We start from the raw sequence: 18,272 nt of genomic DNA on the forward strand, positions 1-18,272 counted from the left end.
AGGTCCCACAAACAGCGATTAAATAAATAGCCAGATCATGTGTTTTAGGTATAAATGTTGGCCTGGACACTGGGAGAACTCCCCTGCTAATCTTCGAATAATGCCGTGAGATCTTTTACATCCAACTGAGATGCCAATCTTGGTTTGACATCTCATTTCAATAACAGCACCTCCAACAGTGCAGCACACCCTCCATACTGCACTGGAGTGTCTAGATATGTGCTGGGATCTCTGGAGTGGGACTTGAACCCACGACATTGTGACTCTGAGAAAGAAAGATTTGAATTTCTACAGTGCTTTTCATGACCTCATGATGTCCCAAAGCACTTTACAGCCAATGAAGTACTTGTTGAAATGTAGACACTGTTGTAATGTAGGAAACATGGCAGCCACTTTGCACACAGCAAGCTCCCATAAACAGCAATGTGATAATGGCCAGGGCACTGGGGATAACTTCCCTGCTCTTCTTCAAAATAGTGCCGTGGGATCTTTTACATCCACTTGAGAGAGCAGACGGGGCCTCGGTTTAACAACTCATTCAAAAGCTGGCTCCTCGGACAGTGCAGCGCTCCCTCAGCACTGCACTGGGAGTGTCAGCCTACTGCACTCCATACTGCACTGGAATGTCTAGATATGTGCTGAAGTCTCTGGAGTGGGACATGAACCCATAACCTTCTAACTCCAAATGTTATAAATTGTTAAACTTTGAAAGCTTGGAGAAATATATTTCTTTGTGTTAAGCTCCATATATTTCCCATGTACAGATCCATTGGCTGATCCGGTCCTTGTTCAGCATCCAACAGTCAGCAAGGTCCCAGAGGGTGAAACCGTGCAGTTACAATGTGCCATGTACAATGCCAGTGTGAGTGACGCTGATGTCCACTGGCACTGCCAGCGACCCGGGAACAACAGCGAGTGGGTGATGAGCCAGTTTGTGAATGGCACCATTACCAAGTCCTGGGGTTTCCACGACCGTTTTCTGCCTTCCAGGAACATCACCAGTAACAGTTACATTCTGACCATCGTGAATGTGTCCCTCAGTGATACTGCTGCCTACAGCTGCAGTGTGTGGAGCTACATCTATGGAGCAGGGACCCAGCTCAATGTAACCGGTAAGTCAATGTTAGCTCACACTGGCAGGGTCACAGTAACAGCTCCTTACTGGGAACATGTGTAACCTTCACACAGTGGGGTGGACCAGTGGAAATATACCGTCAGACACAGTGGTTACTGTCTTGCTGTGGAACAGAGAGTGGGAATGTTGTTAGTGATGTGCGAAATGCCAGAGTTGAATAGTGGCGATGTAAGAATGGATCAAAACTCTGGAACAACAACAGAACATACGGAATGTCTCGGCCAGTCTGTTTTTTGTGGAGAAAACGGAGGAGTTGACATTTTGGGTGTGGGCCACTCAGAACAAAAGAGAAGGGAGAGGGGAAAACAGACATGGGAAAAGAAATGGGCACACTTATTTGTACTGCAAAAATGGCCGCCATGCTCCACTCTTTGTCAATGATTGGTCCTTGTGGAGGATAAGCCACACCCTGAAGTTTCACTGGAATGTGTAACTGGAACCGCCCATCCCAAGGTCTCACTGACTTTGCAAATTGTAATTCGATCCACTTTGACTTCCTGAAGCGACAGAGGACAGAGCTCCCCAGAAGACAGCAAGGGCCTGACCCCAGTCCAGGTATATCCCTCCCCCAGCCAAAGTACCTTACCCCAGTCCAAGTATATCCCTCCCCCAGTCAAAGTACCTTACCCCAGACCAAGTATATCCCTCCCCCAGCCAAAGTACCTTACCCCAGTCCAGGTATATCCCTCCCCCAGCCAAAGTACCTTACCCCAGTCCAAGTATATACCTCCCCCAGTCAAAGTACCTTACCCCAGTCCAGGTATATCCCTCCCCCAGCCAAAGTACCTTACCCCAGTCCAGGTATATCCCTCCCCCAGTCAAAGTACCTTACCCCAGACCAAGTACATCCCTCCCCCAGCCAAAGTACCTTACCCCAGTCCAAGTGCATAGCTAGAGGATTTGAGTATAGGAGCAGGGAGGTCTTACTGCAGTTGTACAGGGCCTTGGTGAGGCATCACCTGGAATATTGTGTTCAGTTTTGGTCTCCTAATCTGAGGAAGGACATTCTTGCTATTGAGGGAGTGCAGCGAAGGTTCACCAGCCTGATTCCAGGGATGGCTGGACTGACATATGAGGAGAAACTGGATCAACTGGGCCTTAATTCACTGGAGTTTAGAAGGATGAGAGGGGATCTCATAGAGACGTATAAGATTCTGACGGGACTGGACAGGTTAGATGTGGGAAGAATGTTCTCGATGTTGGGGAAGTCCAGAACCAGGGGACATAATCTTAGGATAAGGGGTAGGCCATTTAGGACTGAGATGAAGAGAAACTTCTTCACTCAGAGAGTAGTTAACCTGTGGAATTCCGTGCCAAAGAGAGTTGTTGATGCCAGTTCATTGGATATATTCAAGAGGGAGTTAGATATGGCCTTTACGGCTAAAGAGATCAAGGGGTATGGAGAGAAAGCAGGAAAAGGTTACTGAGGGAACTTAACGGTTGTGCTTATTATTAAACCTGGTTTTAATGTTATACCGAGGGAGAGCTGCCTGTCTCGGTTGTGCTTATATTAAACCTGGTTTTAATGTTATACCGAGGGAGAGCTGCCTGTCTCGGTTGTGCTTATATTAAACCTGGTTTTAATGTTATACCGAGGGGGAGTTGCCTGTCTCGGTTGTGCTTATATTAAACCTGGTTTTAATGTTATACCGAGGGAGAGTTGCCTGTTTCGGTTGTGCTTATATTAAACCTGGTTTTCTGAAGGACAGGAATCCGAGTCTTTACTCGATTCACCTTACTGCTATTGAACTATACGTCACCTTTTGATATTTTACAGAGTTATCTGAAAAGTGGTCTCTGAATATCATCATCAGCATTGCAGTCTGTGCCCTGGTATTAGCCGCCTTACTCTGCATCTTCATAGCCGCAGTATTCTACGTGAAAAAATGGGCATGTTTTCAAAGCAGATTAAAAGCGGAAGGGTAAATACAATTTCATTTCCTGTCTCATTTCAGTCTGATATTGATTGGTGCAGGGGATGGAATCAGCCCAAGAATGGGGGCAGACTAGCTGGGGACTGAGGGTTTTCTCTTGCTGTACGGATAAATAAATGCAAACATAAACAGCATTAAATCACCCAGTTATAAAATACACTGCAATTTCTCAGGTGATTATAAAGGAGTTTTGTGTTTTACACCCTCTCTTTCAGTGTTTCTCTCCTTCTCCTTCTGCCTCTCTCTGTCCATCTGTATCGCCCGCTCTCTCTCTCTCTCTCTCTCTCTCTCGCTGCCACACACTCTCATTGTCCCACCTGTTTTCTCCATGTGACTGTATCTCAACCTTTGCCTCCCTTTCTCTTATTGTCCTTCTGTATCTCTGTCCCGTGCTCTTGTTGTTGTGTTTTCTCTCTCTGCCCTTCCCTCCTTCTGCACCTTTGAAATTTTACGGCTGGAATTTTCCAGGGTGGGAGCGCTGCTTCAGGCTGTGCGCTCAGCCGGGGGTCCATGTGCTCACGGCCTTGTGTCTTCCATATAACTGCCAATGTAAAGCGTCTATCTGTCTGTAACTCATCTACTCCTTTTATCACTTTGGACATCTCGATCAAATCCTCCCTCAATCTTCCTGTTTGAAGAAAATTCCATCCCAGTCGCTCTAGCCTATCCTTGTAACACAGACCCCCTCACAGAAACATAGAAACATAGAAAATAGGTGCAGGAGTAGGCCATTCGGCCCTTCTAGCCTGCACCGCCATTCAATGAGTTCATGGCTGAACATTCAACTTCAGTACCCCATTCCTGCTTTCTCGCCATACCCCTTGATCCCCCTAGTAGTAAGGACCTCATCTAACTCCTTTTTGAATATATTTAGTGAATTGGCCTCAACAACTTTCTGTGGTAGAGAATTCCACAGGTTCACCACTCTCTGGGTGAAGAAGTTCCTCCGCATCTCGGTCCTAAATGGCTTACCCCTTATCCTTAGACTGTGACCTCTGGTTCTGGACTTCCCCAACATTGGGAACATTCTTCCTGCATCTAACCTGTCTAACCCCGTCAGAATTTTATATGTTTCTATGAGGTCCTCTCTCATTCTTCTGAACTCCAGTGAATACAAGCCCAGTTGATCCAGTCTTTCTTGATAGGTCAGTCCCGCCATCCCGGGAATCAGTCTGGTGAACCTTCGCTGCACTCCCTCAATAGTATTAAAGCCAAGGAAGTGGCATACAAATTGGCCAGAAATAGCAGTGAACCTGGGGACTGGGAGAAATTTAGAACTCAGCAGAGGAGGACAAAGGGTTTGATTAGGGCAGGGAAAATGGAGTATGAGAAGAAGCTTGCAGGGAACATTAAGACGGATTGCAAAAGTTTCTATAGATATGTAAAGAGAAAAAGGTTAGTAAAGACAAACGTAGGTCTTCTGCAGTCAGAATCAGGGGAAGTCATAACGGGGAACAAAGAATTTTATATGTTTCTATGAGGTCCCCTCCTCAGGTTAGGAGACCAAAACTGTACACAATACTCCAGGTGTGGCCTCACCAATGCCCTGTACAACTGTAGCAACACCTCCCTGCCCCTGTACTCAAATCCCCTTGCTATGAAGGCCAACATGCCATTTGCTTTCTTAACCGCCTGCTGCACCTGCATGCCAACCTTCAATGACTGATGTACCATGACACCCAGGTCTCGTTGCACCTCCCCTTTTCCTAATCTGTCACCATTCAGATAATAGTCTGTCTCTCTGTTTTTACCACCAAAGTGGATAACCTCACATTTATCCACATTATACTTCATCTGCCATGCATTTGCCCACTCACCTAACCTATCCAAGTCGCTCTGCAGCCTCACAGCATCCTCCTCACAGCTCACACTGCCACCCAACTTAGTGTCATCCGCAAATTTGGAGATACTACATTTAATCCCCTCATCTAAATCATTAATGTACAGTGTAAACAGCTGGGGCCCCAGCACAGAACCTTGCGGTACCCCACTAGTCACTACCTGCCATTCTGAAAAGTACCCATTTACTCCTACTCTTTGCTTCCTGTCTGACAACCAGTTCTCAATCCATGTCAGTACACTACCCCCAATCCCATGTGCTCTAACTTTGCACATCAATCTCTTGTGTGGGACCTTGTCGAACGCCTTCTGAAAGTCCAAATATACCACATCAACTGGTTCTCCCTTATCCACTCTACTGGAAACATCCTCAAAAAATTCCAGAAGATTTGTCAAGCATGATTTCTCTTTCACAAATCCATGCTGACTTGGACCTATCATGTCACCTCTTTCCAAATGCACTGCTATGACATCCTTAATAATTGATTCCATCATTTTACCCACTACCGATGTCAGGCTGACCGGTGTATAATTCCCTGTTTTCTCTCTCCCTCCTTTTTTAAAAAGTGGGGTTACATTGGCTACCCTCCACTCCATAGGAACTGATCCAGAGTCAATGGAATGTTGGAAAATGACTGTCAACGCATCCACTATTTCCAAGGCCACCTCCTTAAGTACTCTGGGATGCAGTCCATCAGGCCCTGGGGATTTATCGGCCTTCAATCCCATCAATTTCCCCAACACAATTTCCCGGCTAATAAGGATTTCCCTCAGTTCCTCCTCCTTACTAGACCCCCCGACCCCTTTTATAACCGGAAGGTTGTTCGTGTCCTCCTTCGTGAATACCGAACCAAAGTACTTGTTCAATTGGTCCGCCATTTCTTTGTTTCCCGTTATGACTTCCCCTGATTCTGACTGCAGAGGACCTACGTTTGTCTTTACTAACCTTTTTCTCTTTACATATCTATAGAAACTTTTGCAATCCGTCTTAATGTTCCCTGCAAGCTTCTTCTCATACTCCATTTTCCCTGCCCTAATCAAACCCTTTGTCCTCCTCTGCTGAGTTCTAAATTTCTCCCAGTCCCCAGGTTCACTGCTATTTCTGGCCAATTTGTATGCCACTTCCTTGGCTTTAATACTATCCCTGATTTCCCTTGATAGCCACGGTTGAGCCACCTTCCCTTTTTTATTTTTATGCCAGACAGGAATGTACAATTGTTGTAGTTCATCCAAAAGTCTCTAAATGTCTGCCATTGCCCATCCACAGTCAACCCCTTAAGTATCATTCGCCAATCCATCCCAGCCAATTCACGCCTCATACCTTCAAAGTTAGCCTTCTTTAAGTTCTGGACCATGGTCTCTGAATCAACTGTTTCATTCTCCATCCCAATGCAGAATTCCACCATATTATGGTCACTCTTCCCCTGGTAACTCTGGGAATATCTGGTGCCATAGTTCCCAGTCAGTGGGTCATAACGGAATGGCACCTGGGCCAGGAAATAGTGCGGGGAATCCTGTTAGACCGCTCTAACGCACGTGTAGAAAATGTGCAGGAGCCCATTTTACATCTTGTAATCTGTGGAAATGAATGCTAATGGTGGCTAGCAGCATTCCCCAGTTTTCCCAGGAGCAATGTCCATTGTGCTCTGCTCACCCACATAAAGTGAGCCAGTGCTTTCAGCAGGTCGGTACGCAAAGGGCTTCTGGCTTTTCCACAGCAGCGTTTTTGATGATGGACGTGGGATTTGAGAGCTGCGGCTGGTGATTGTATTTTTTAAAGTGCAGTTTTGTTTTATTTGTTGTGATGCACTGCATTGGAATTATTCCACATCACAGGATTCGCCAAAGTCCAAGACATTGTTGTTGGTATCCGTGCCCACCTTGGACCCTACACATTACACCACGGTCTTCCTGAACTCCGGGGGTTTCTAACCCCCTCAATGTGCAGTTCAGTGACCAGCTCATCATACGGTGAATGTTCTGATCCCTCCATTTTAAGACCATCCACTGTGCCTAAACTCTTTCAAGGAGAAGGCAGACTGGGATCATGGCTCCTGAAAGACAAAGGCTATCCTCTGAGCTCTGGTTCCTGACATCATTGTGACAAGCGGGATCAAAGACACAACATGATGCACGCAGTCACCGGGATCATTCATCTCCAAGATGCACCAATGCTTTTCTAGTCCTGACCCCATCTACAAAATACACTGGCCCAATACACCCTTACCAACATAGACCTCTGCACTAACTCAACTACCACAGCGGCCCAGCCTATTGCCTGCTAATACCTAATTCTGCACTGTCAGATGGAAACTGTCTGCATCACAGGTTGGGCCTCTACTCATTGGCATTCAGAAGAATGAGAGGTGATCGTTTCAATACGTATAAGATTCTGAGATCCGTGACCGTCTCATCAGAGTTCCATCCCACTTCCCGGTTCCTTTGGACGTCCCCATGACCACATCCATTTTCCCTTCCATTCCAAAGCCCCAAAACTGAAATGAGAGACAACAGCAAAGATTAAAAATTCCAATCCAAATTTATATCAGAACAACATAATATATTTACTAATCACCCTTGTGCATTTCCTTCTATCCCCTTTTTGCTTTAACTAGTCTAGCGTTCCTCCGCTGAGGCACGGCTGGTGGAAGACTGCTGCGTGTCAGGGCCAGATACTACAGAAGGCCTTGCAGGACACCCTCGACCAGCTCTGGGCCTGGAAGGCTCGGCTGTAGACTCCACCACCTCAGGCTGGGCAGCAGCAGTCTGGGCTGGCTGGATGACGGCCAGCGACAAGTGCAATGGCGGAGTGGCAGTGGTGGGATCAGGATAGCTGTCATTCTGAGAAAGGACAGCAGGTTCCTGCTCCACTGACCCAGTGCCACTCCCCCGGGGCAGCACCTCAACATCCCCAACAATTTGCTGGAGCACAGTTTGGTGGGCTGCTGCGAACTTGGATAGGTTAGGTAAGTGGGCAAATGCATGGCAGATGAAGTATAATGTGGATAAATGTGAGGTTATCCACTTTGGTGGTAAAAACAGAGAGACAGACTATTATCTGAATGGTGACAGATTAGGAAAAGGGGAGGTGCAACGAGACCTGGGTGTCGTGGGACATCGGTCACTGGGGGTTGGCATGCAGATACGGCAGGCGGTTGGGAGGGCGGGTGGCGTGTTGGCCTTCATGGCGGGGGGATTTGAGTGCAGGGGTGGGGAGGTGTTGCTGCGGTTGTGCAGGGCCCTGGTGAGGCTGTGCCTGGAGTGTTGTGTGCAGTTTTGGTCTCCTGACTTGAGGGGGGACACTCTTGCTGTTGAGAGGGTACAGCGAGGGTTCACCGGATTGATTCCCGGGATGGTGGGACTGACGTGTCTGGGTGAGCGGGGGGAGCTGGATCGACTGGGCTTGTATTCGCTGGAGTTCGGAGGAGTGAGAGGGGATCTCATGGAAATGTTTCGGGTTCTGGCGGGTTTGGACAGGTTGGATGCGGGAGGGATGTTCCTGGTGTTAGGGGGGTCCGGGACCGGGGGTCACGGTCTAGGGATGGGGGTGGGCCATTTGGGGCCGAGATGGGGGGGAAACTTCTTCGCCCGGGGGGTGGTGGACCTGTGGAATTCTCTACCACGGAAAGTTGTTGAGGCCAATTCACTAAATGTGTTCGGGAAGGAGTTAGATGTGGTCCTCGCTATTGGGGGGTGTGGCGGGGGAGCGGGAGTGGGGTGCTGGAGTTGCATGTTCGGCCATGAACTCGTTGAATGGCAGTACGGGCTCGAGGGGCCGAATGGCCTACTCCTGCACCTATTTTCTATGTTGCTATGTTTCAATGGTAGCTGTGGATGTACTGGATGACATGATTATACACCATATCCACTTGGAATATGCATCCACCACAACTAAAAACATCTTTCCCAGGAAGAGACCTGCAAAGTCAATGTGGATCCTGGACCGTGGTTTAGATGGCCACAACCACAGACTCAGCGGCGATTTCGCTGATGCTTTAATTAGCTGCATGCAAGTGTTGCACTGATGCACACATGATTCCAGATCAGAGTCAATTCCAGGTCATCATACATGAGATCTGGCAATGGCTTTCATCATGACAATACCGGGATGAGTGCTATGTAGATCATGTACAAATTTCTCTCTGCCTTTCTTAGGCATAGTCTAAGGATAAGGGGTAAGCCACAGTCTAAGGATAAGGGGTAAGCCATTTAGGACCGAGATGAGGAGAAACTTCTTCACCCAGAGAGTGGTGAACCTGTGGAATTCTCTACCACAGAAAGTTGTTGAGGCCAATTCACTAAATATATTCAAAAAGGAGTTAGATGTAGTCCTTACTACTAGGGGGATCAAGGGGTATGGCGAGAAAGCAGGAATGGGGTGCTGGAGTTGCATGTTCAGCTATGAACTCATTGAATGGTGGTGCAGGCTCGAAGGGCCGAATGGCCTACTCTTGCACCTATTTTCTATGTTTCTATGTTTTTCTATGACAAGGTGGATGCAGAGAGGATGTTTCCACTGATACAGGAGACGAGAACTAGGAGGCATAATCTTAGTATAAGGGACCGCCCATTTAAAACTGAGATGAGGAGGAATTTCTTCCCTCAGAGGGTTTTAAATCTGTGGAATTCGCTGCCTCAGAGAGCTGTGGAAGCTGGGGCATTGAATATATTTAAGACAGAGATAGACAGTTTCTTAACTGATAAGGGCATAAGGGGTTATGGGGAACGGACAGGGAAGTGGACCTGAGTCCATGATCGGATCAGCCATGATCATATTAAATGGCGGAGCAGGCTCGAGGGGTTGTATGGCCTACTCCTGCTCCTATTTCTTATGTTTTTATGTTCATTGTTTTCGGTCCCTGCCACAAACTCCGTTCCCTAGCCACTGACTCCATCCCTCTCTCCAACTTCTGCCTGAGGTTGAACCAGACTGTTCACAATCTTGGTGTCATATTTGACCCTGAAATGAGCTTTCGACCACATAGCCACAGCATAACTACAACCGCCTATTTTCACCTCCGTAACATCACCCATCTCCGCCCTTGCCTCAGCTCATCCGCTGCTGAAACCCTCATCCATGCCTTTGTTACCTCTAGACTTGACGATTCCAAAGCACTCCTGGCTGATCTCCCATATTATACCCTACGTAAACTAGAGGTGATCCAAAACTCGGCAGCCCGTGTCCGAACTCGCACCAAGTCCTGCTCACTCATCACCCCTGTGCTCGCTGACCTTCTGTTGCCTGGGCCCCAAGCTCTGGAACTCCCTGCCTAGACCTCTCCGCCTCTCTACCTCTCCTTCCTCCTTCAAGGCGCTCCTTAAAACCTAACTCTTTGAACAAGCTTTTGGTCACCTGCACCAATTTCTACTTATGTGGTTCAGTGTCAAATTCTTTATCTCAAATAATACTCCTGTGAAGCACCTTGGGACATTCACTACGTTAAAGGCACTATATAAATACAAGTTGTTGTTGTTATGTATAGGAGACAAACATAACCCACTTCAATCAGGAGTCGATCGAACATCAACCAAACGGTCATGACTTGTGCAGAATTTCATTTTAAGAGAGAGACGTTCTTTGAAGCTTCTGTGCTCTTTCCTGCTCACAGCAGTGCCAGTGTGAAGTTGTACAGAAACATTCACTGATATTTATGCTCACAGCAGTGCCAGTGTGAAGTTGTACAGAAACATTCACTGATATTTATGCTCACAGCAGTGCCAGTGTGAAGTTGTACAGAAACATTCACTGATATTTATGCTCACAGCAGTGCCAGTGTGAAGTTGTACAGAGACATTCACTGATATTTATGCTCACAGCAGTGCCAGTGTGAAGTTGTACAGAAACATTCACTGATATTTATGCTCACAGCAGTGCCAGTGTGAAGTTGTACAGAGACATTCACTGATATTTATGCTCACAGCAGTGCCAGTGTGAAGTTGTACAGAGACATTCACTGATATTTATGCTCACAGCAGTGCCAGTGTGAAGTTGTACAGAAACATTCACTGATATTTATGCTCACAGCAGTGCCAGTGTGAAGTTGTACAGAAACATTCACTGATATTTATGCTCACAGCAGTGCCAGTGTGAAGTTGTACAGAGACATTCACTGATATTTATGCTCACAGCAGTCCCAGTGTGAAGTTGTACAGAGACATTCACTGATATTTATGCTCACAGCAGTGCCAGTGTGAAGTTGTTGTACAGAAACATTCACTGATATTTATGCTCACAGCAGTGTCAGTGTGAAGTTGTACAGAAACATTCACTGATATTTATGCTCACAGCAGTGCCAGTGTGAAGTTGTACAGAAACATTCACTGATATTTATGCTCACAGCAGTGTCAGTGTGAAGTTGTACAGAAACATTCACTGATATTTATGCTCACAGCAGTGTCAGTGTGAAGTTGTACAGAAACATTCACTGATATTTATGCTCACAGCAGTGCCAGTGTGAAGTTGTACAGAAACATTCACTGATATTTATGCTCACAGCAGTGCCAGTGTGAAGTTGTACAGAAACATTCACTGATATTTATGCTCACAGTAGTGCCAGTGTGAAGTTGTACAGAAACATTCACTGATATTTATGCTCACAGCAGTCCCAGTGTGAAGTTGTACAGAAACATTCACTGATATTTATGCTCACAGCAGTGCCAGTGTGAAGTTGTACAGAGACATTCACTGATATTTATGCTCACAGCAGTCCCAGTGTGAAGTTGTACAGAGACATTCACTGATATTTATGCTCACAGCAGTGCCAGTGTGAAGTTGTACAGAAACATTCACTGATATTTATGCTCATAGCAGTCCCAGTGTGAAGTTGTACAGAAACATTCACTGATATTTATGCTCACAGCAGTGCCAGTGTGAAGTTGTTGTACAGAAACATTCACTGATATTTATGCTCACAGCAGTGCCAGTGTGAAGTTGTACAGAAACATTCACTGATATTTATGCTCACAGCAGTCCCAGTGTGAAGTTGTACAGAAACATTCACTGATATTTATGCTCACAGCAGTGCCAGTGTGAAGTTGTACAGAGACATTCACTGATATTTATGCTCACAGCAGTGCCAGTGTGAAGTTGTACAGAGACATTCACTGATATTTATGCTCACAGCAGTGCCAGTGTGAAGTTGTACAGAAACATTCACTGATATTTATGCTCACAGCAGTGCCAGTGTGAAGTTGTACAGAAACATTCACTGATATTTATGCTCACAGCAGTGCCAGTGTGAAGTTGTACAGAGACATTCACTGATATTTATGCTCACAGCAGTCCCAGTGTGAAGTTGTACAGAGACATTCACTGATATTTATGCTCACAGCAGTGCCAGTGTGAAGTTGTTGTACAGAAACATTCACTGATATTTATGCTCACAGCAGTGTCAGTGTGAAGTTGTACAGAAACATTCACTGATATTTATGCTCACAGCAGTGCCAGTGTGAAGTTGTACAGAAACATTCACTGATATTTATGCTCACAGCAGTGTCAGTGTGAAGTTGTACAGAAACATTCACTGATATTTATGCTCACAGCAGTGTCAGTGTGAAGTTGTACAGAAACATTCACTGATATTTATGCTCACAGCAGTGCCAGTGTGAAGTTGTACAGAAACATTCACTGATATTTATGCTCACAGCAGTGCCAGTGTGAAGTTGTACAGAAACATTCACTGATATTTATGCTCACAGTAGTGCCAGTGTGAAGTTGTACAGAAACATTCACTGATATTTATGCTCACAGCAGTCCCAGTGTGAAGTTGTACAGAAACATTCACTGATATTTATGCTCACAGCAGTGCCAGTGTGAAGTTGTACAGAGACATTCACTGATATTTATGCTCACAGCAGTCCCAGTGTGAAGTTGTACAGAGACATTCACTGATATTTATGCTCACAGCAGTGCCAGTGTGAAGTTGTACAGAAACATTCACTGATATTTATGCTCATAGCAGTCCCAGTGTGAAGTTGTACAGAAACATTCACTGATATTTATGCTCACAGCAGTGCCAGTGTGAAGTTGTTGTACAGAAACATTCACTGATATTTATGCTCACAGCAGTGCCAGTGTGAAGTTGTACAGAAACATTCACTGATATTTATGCTCACAGCAGTGCCAGTGTGAAGTTGTACAGAAACATTCACTGATATTTATGCTCACAGCAGTGCCAGTGTGAAGTTGTACAGAAACATTCACTGATATTTATGCTCACAGCAGTGCCAGTGTGAAGTTGTACAGAAACATTCACTGATATTTATGCTCACAGCAGTGCCAGTGTGAAGTTGTACAGAAACATTCACTGATATTTATGCTCACAGCAGTGCCAGTGTGAAGTTGTTGTACAGAAACATTCACTGATATTTATGCTCACAGCAGTGCCAGTGTGAAGTTGTTGTACAGAAACATTCACTGATATTTATGCTCACAGCAGTGCCAGTGTGAAGTTGATCTACAGAAACATTCACTGATATTTATGCTCACAGCAGTGCCAGTGTGAAGTTGTACAGAAACATTCACTGATATTTATGCTCACAGCAGTGCCAGTGTGAAGTTGTACAGAAACATTCACTGATATTTATGCTCACAGCAGTGCCAGTGTGAAGTTGTACAGAGACATTCACTGATATTTATGCTCACAGCAGTACCAGTGTGAAGTTGTACAGAGACATTCACTGATATTTATGCTCACAGCAGTGCCAGTGTGAAGTTGTTGTACAGAAACATTCACTGATATTTATGCTCACAGCAGTGCCAGTGTGAAGTTGTTGGACAGAAACATTCACTGATATTTATGCTGTAAATGAATCATTGACTTTCTGTTTCTGCACCATCTCCCTAGGCCCCCCGCTGGAGAGTTTAACACGGTGTATGCAACAGTCAGTGGTAAGAAACCCAATTCATTACTCATTCCGCTGATTAGTCCGAATAATGTTTATTGTTTTGTGATGTTTCTAAAAATCAATCGGATGAATCTTCTACTTATTGTTATCTCTGAAAAATGGAATACTTTCCCATTTCAAGCACTCAATAGCTGCATCAAGCTGGTGAAGATATAGGAGAGTCAGCTGTGGAGTAAAGCTCCCTCTGTCGGGCATCACTAATGTGCCTCACCCTCAGACTTGGAACAGAGCTCACCACTGGAACAATTTCGACTTCAATTCTTGCCACCTCTCTCAGCAATGTTGATGTTTAGTGCCCAGTGAGGGATGTGTTGTACTGAGATCTGTAAGAGCCACGTGGAGACGGACACACAGACACAATCTCCATCCCTCCAGCCACGGCCGATTTCAAACCCACTCCCACTGGTGAGCAGACAGAGTTCAGTTACCCCCATTGGAACGTTAACCTTGGAGTTGGTGCTGTGTAGATGTGTTGCAGCTCACTGCTCCCAGGTGAAGCAATGGACACAGGGTCAAGCTACTTCATATGTAAACATTTAATGCTGCATTTATACCACACAAACCGGACTCATGATGTAGTACACTTGGGGAGCGACGCAGTGTGTGTGGGGAGCGACACTGTGTGTGTGGGTGTGTGTGTGTGTGTGTCGGGGGGGGAGTGTATGTTTGGGGAGTGTGCACGCGTGTGGGGAGTGTGTGTGTGTGTATGGTGTGAGTGTGTGTGTGTGCGGGGAGTGTGTGTGTGTGCGGTGAGTGTGTGTGTGTGTGCGGGGAGTGTGAGTGTGTGCGTGGGGGGGAATGTATGTTTGGGGAGTGTGCACGCGCGTGGGGAGTGTGTGTGTGTGGGGAGTATGTGTATGTGTATGGGGTGTATGTGTGTGGGGAGTGTGTGTGTGTGGGAAGTGCTGCAGTGTAGGATAGGCAAGCAGAGTTATGGATGAGCTAAAGTTTATGTTCGGCGGAGGATGTGAGGCCAACCAGGAGAGCACTGCAATAGTCGAGTCTTAAAGTGATAAAGTCAGGGTGAGAGTGTCTGCAGCAGGTGGCCAGAGATGGCCGATGATTTTTTAATCGTTCACAAAGAGCATTTATTGCCCTTGGGAAGGTGCAGCCCGTGAGGTGATGCTACTCCCACAGTGAGTATATTTCTTGGTCGCAGTTTGTTACAACTGTGTGTCTTGCTCGGTCATGTCAGAGGGCAGTTAGAACTCAACCACATTGCTGTGGTCTGGAGTCACATATAGGCCAGATTTCATTCCCCAAAGGACATTGGGGAACCAGAATCTGGTAGTTTCATGGTCACCATAACTGATACTAGATTTTTATTCCAGATTTATTTAATTAGAACCATAGAATAGAATCCTGGAATGGTTACAGCACAGAGGGAGGCCATTCGGCCCGTCGAGCCCGTGCTGGCTCTCTGTAAGAGCACTTCAGTGAGTCCCTCTCTCCCGCCCTCTCCCCGTAGCTCTGTAAACCTGTTCCCTTCGGGTACTGACCTATTCCCTTCTGAAAGCTACGATTGAATCTGCCTCCACCAAGCTTTCAGGCACTGCATTCCAGATCATAACCACTCGCTGCGTCAAAAGGTTTTACCTCATTGGTTCTTCTGACAATCACCTTAAATCTGTGACCTCTGGTTCCCGACCCTTCCACCAATGGGAACAGTTTCTCTCTATCTACTCTGTCTGGACCCCTCATGATTTTGATCACCTCTCTCAGATCTCCTCTCAATCTTCTCTGCTCCAAGGAGAACAACCCCAGTTTCTCCAGTCTGTCCATGTAACTGAAGTCCCTCATCCCTGGAACCATTCTTGTAAATATTTTCTGCACCCTCTCTAAGGCCTTCACATCCTTCCTAAAGTGCGGTGCCCAGAATTGGACACAATACTCCAGTTGAGGCCGAACCAGTGTTTTATAAAGGTTCATAATAACTTCCCTGCTTTTGTACTCTATGCCTCTATTTATGAAGCCCAGGATGCCAAATACTTTTTTAACCACTTTCTCATCCTGCCACCTTCAACGATTTGTGCTCATGTACCCCCAGGTCTCTCTGTTCATGCACCCACTTCAGGATTGTACCCTTTAGTTTATATTTCCTCTCCTCATTCTTCCGATCAAAATGTATCACTTCACACTTTTCTGTGTTAAATTTAATCAGCGACCTGTCCGCCCATTTCACCAGCCTGTCTATGTCTTCCTGGTCTGTCACTATCCTCCTCACTGTTCACTGTACTTCCAGATATTGTGTCATCTGTACATTTTGAAATTGTGCCCTGTGCACCCACGTCCAAGTCATTCTGTTTGTAGCCACCAGATGGCGTCATTGTTGGAGACCACTGAGCAGCACGCTCATGGTATAAAAGGCCAGCCATTTTGAGAGTCAGGCACTTTGAGCCTAAATAAGACAGAGCCAAGGTTGTACCTTGCTTAGTTAAACAGTACTCAGCTTGAACCTTTATTCCATACATTACATTTGGCGACGAGAATACAAGAACCTTTGTTTGCAAAATGAACACGATTGGATTTTTAGAGCGAGTCGTGGAGGGAGAAGATTGGGCAGACTTTGTGAGCCATTTGAACCAGTACTTCATGGCCAACAAAATGAAGTGGGTCAACGATGCAGATCGGCGCCTAGCTGTGTTCCTCACTGTGTACGGTTCAAAGATCTGTGGTCTGATAAAGAATCTACTCATGCCTAGTGATCCAACAGAGAAAACGTACGAGGAGTTGCGTACATTGGTACGGGAGCACCTCAAGCCAGACGACAGCATCATCATCTCGAGATACAGGTTTTATACACACGTTCGATCGGAGGGCCAGAGCACGGCGGAATTCGTTGCTGACCTGAGACGTCTAGCAGGACCGTGTAAGTTCAGGAAGGTGTTGGCAGACATGCTGCGGGACTTCTTTGTTCTCAGTATCAACCACGATGTGATCCTGCACAAACTTCTGGCAGTGGAGGAGTTGGATTTAAAAAGGGCCATCCAGATCGCTCAATCATGTATGATAGAAACATAGAAAATAGGTGCAGGAGTAGGCCATTCGGCCCTTCTAGCCTGCACCGCCATTCAATGAGTTCATGGCTGAACATGCAACTTCAGTACCCCATTCCTGCTTTCTCACCATACCCCTTGATTCCCCTAGTAGTAAGGACTTCATCTAACTCCTTTTTGAATATATTTAGTGAATTGGCCTCAACAACTTTCTGTGGTAGAGAATTCCACAGGTTCACCACTCTCTGGGTGAAGAAATTCCTCCTCATCTCGGTCCTAAATGGCTTCCCCCTTATCCTTAGACTGTGTCCCCTGGTTCTGGACTTCCCCAACATTGGGAACATTCTTCCTGCATCTAACCTGTCTAACCCCGTCAGAATTTTAAACGTTTCTATGAGGTCCCCTCTCATTCTTCTGAACTCCAGTGAATACAAGCCCAGTTGATCCAGTCTTTCTTGATAGGTCAGTCCCGCCATCCCGGGAATCAGTCTGGTGAACCTTCGCTGCACTCCCTCAATAGCAAGAATGTCCTTCCTCAGGTTAGGAGACCAAAACTGTACACAATACTCCAGGTGTGGCCTCACCAAGGCCCTGTACAATTGTAGCAACACCTCCCTGCCCTTGTACTCAAATCCCCTCGCTATGAAGGCCAACATGCCATTTGCTTTCTTAACCGCCTGCTGTACCTGCATGCCAACCTTCAATGACTGATGTACCATGACACCCAGGTGTCTTTGCACTTTTCCTAATTAGTCACCATTCAGATAATAGTCTGTCTCTCTGTTTTTACCACCAAAGTGGATAACCTCACATTTATCCACATTATACTTCATCTGCCATGCATTTGCCCACTCACCTAACCTATCCAAGTCGCTCTGCAGCCTCATAGAATCCTCCTTGCAGCTCACACTGCCACCCAACTTAGTGTCATCCGCAAATTTGGAGATACTACATTTAATCCCCTCGTCTAAATCATTAATGTACAGTGTAAACAGCTGGGGCCCCAGCACAGAACCTTGCGGTACCCCACTAGTCACTGCCTGCCATTCTGAAAAGTCCCCATTTACTCCTACTCTTTGCTTCCTGTCTGACAACCAGTTCTCAATCCATGTCAGCACACTACCCCCAATCCCATGTGCTTTAACTTTGCACATTAATCTCTTGTGTGGGACCTTGTCGAAAGCCTTCTGAAAGTCCAAATATACCACATCAACTGGTTCTCCCTTGTCCACTCGACTGGAAACATCCTCAAAAAATTCCAGAAGATTTGTCAAGCATGATTTCCCTTTCACAAATCCATGCTGACTTGGACCTATCATATTACCTCTTTCCAAATGCACTGCTATGACATCCTTAATAATTGATTCCATCATTTTACCCACTACCGATGTCAGGCTGACCGGTCTGTAATTCCGTTTTCTCTCTCCCTCCTTTTTTAAAAAGTGGGGTTACATTGGCTAC

At 46.1% G+C, this 18,272-nt stretch overlaps 1 protein-coding gene across 3 annotated transcripts in view; it reads left to right on the forward strand.

The window, feature by feature from the left end:
• LOC139250427 (uncharacterized) overlaps positions 1-18,272 on the forward strand; it is a 95,057-nt gene that overhangs the window by 51,199 nt on the left and 25,586 nt on the right. For all 3 annotated transcript variants that reach the window (XM_070872822.1, XM_070872824.1, XM_070872823.1), the window contains exons 4-6: positions 765-1,112; positions 2,913-3,057; positions 13,755-13,798. In XM_070872822.1, coding sequence (XP_070728923.1) covers positions 765-1,112; positions 2,913-3,057; positions 13,755-13,798 — 537 coding nt within the window. The remainder of the gene's footprint in view (positions 1-764; positions 1,113-2,912; positions 3,058-13,754; positions 13,799-18,272) is intronic.

The sequence above is a fragment of the Pristiophorus japonicus genome, unplaced genomic scaffold (genome assembly GCF_044704955.1).
Source record: "Pristiophorus japonicus isolate sPriJap1 unplaced genomic scaffold, sPriJap1.hap1 HAP1_SCAFFOLD_370, whole genome shotgun sequence".
Taxonomy (NCBI): domain Eukaryota; kingdom Metazoa; phylum Chordata; class Chondrichthyes; family Pristiophoridae; genus Pristiophorus; species Pristiophorus japonicus.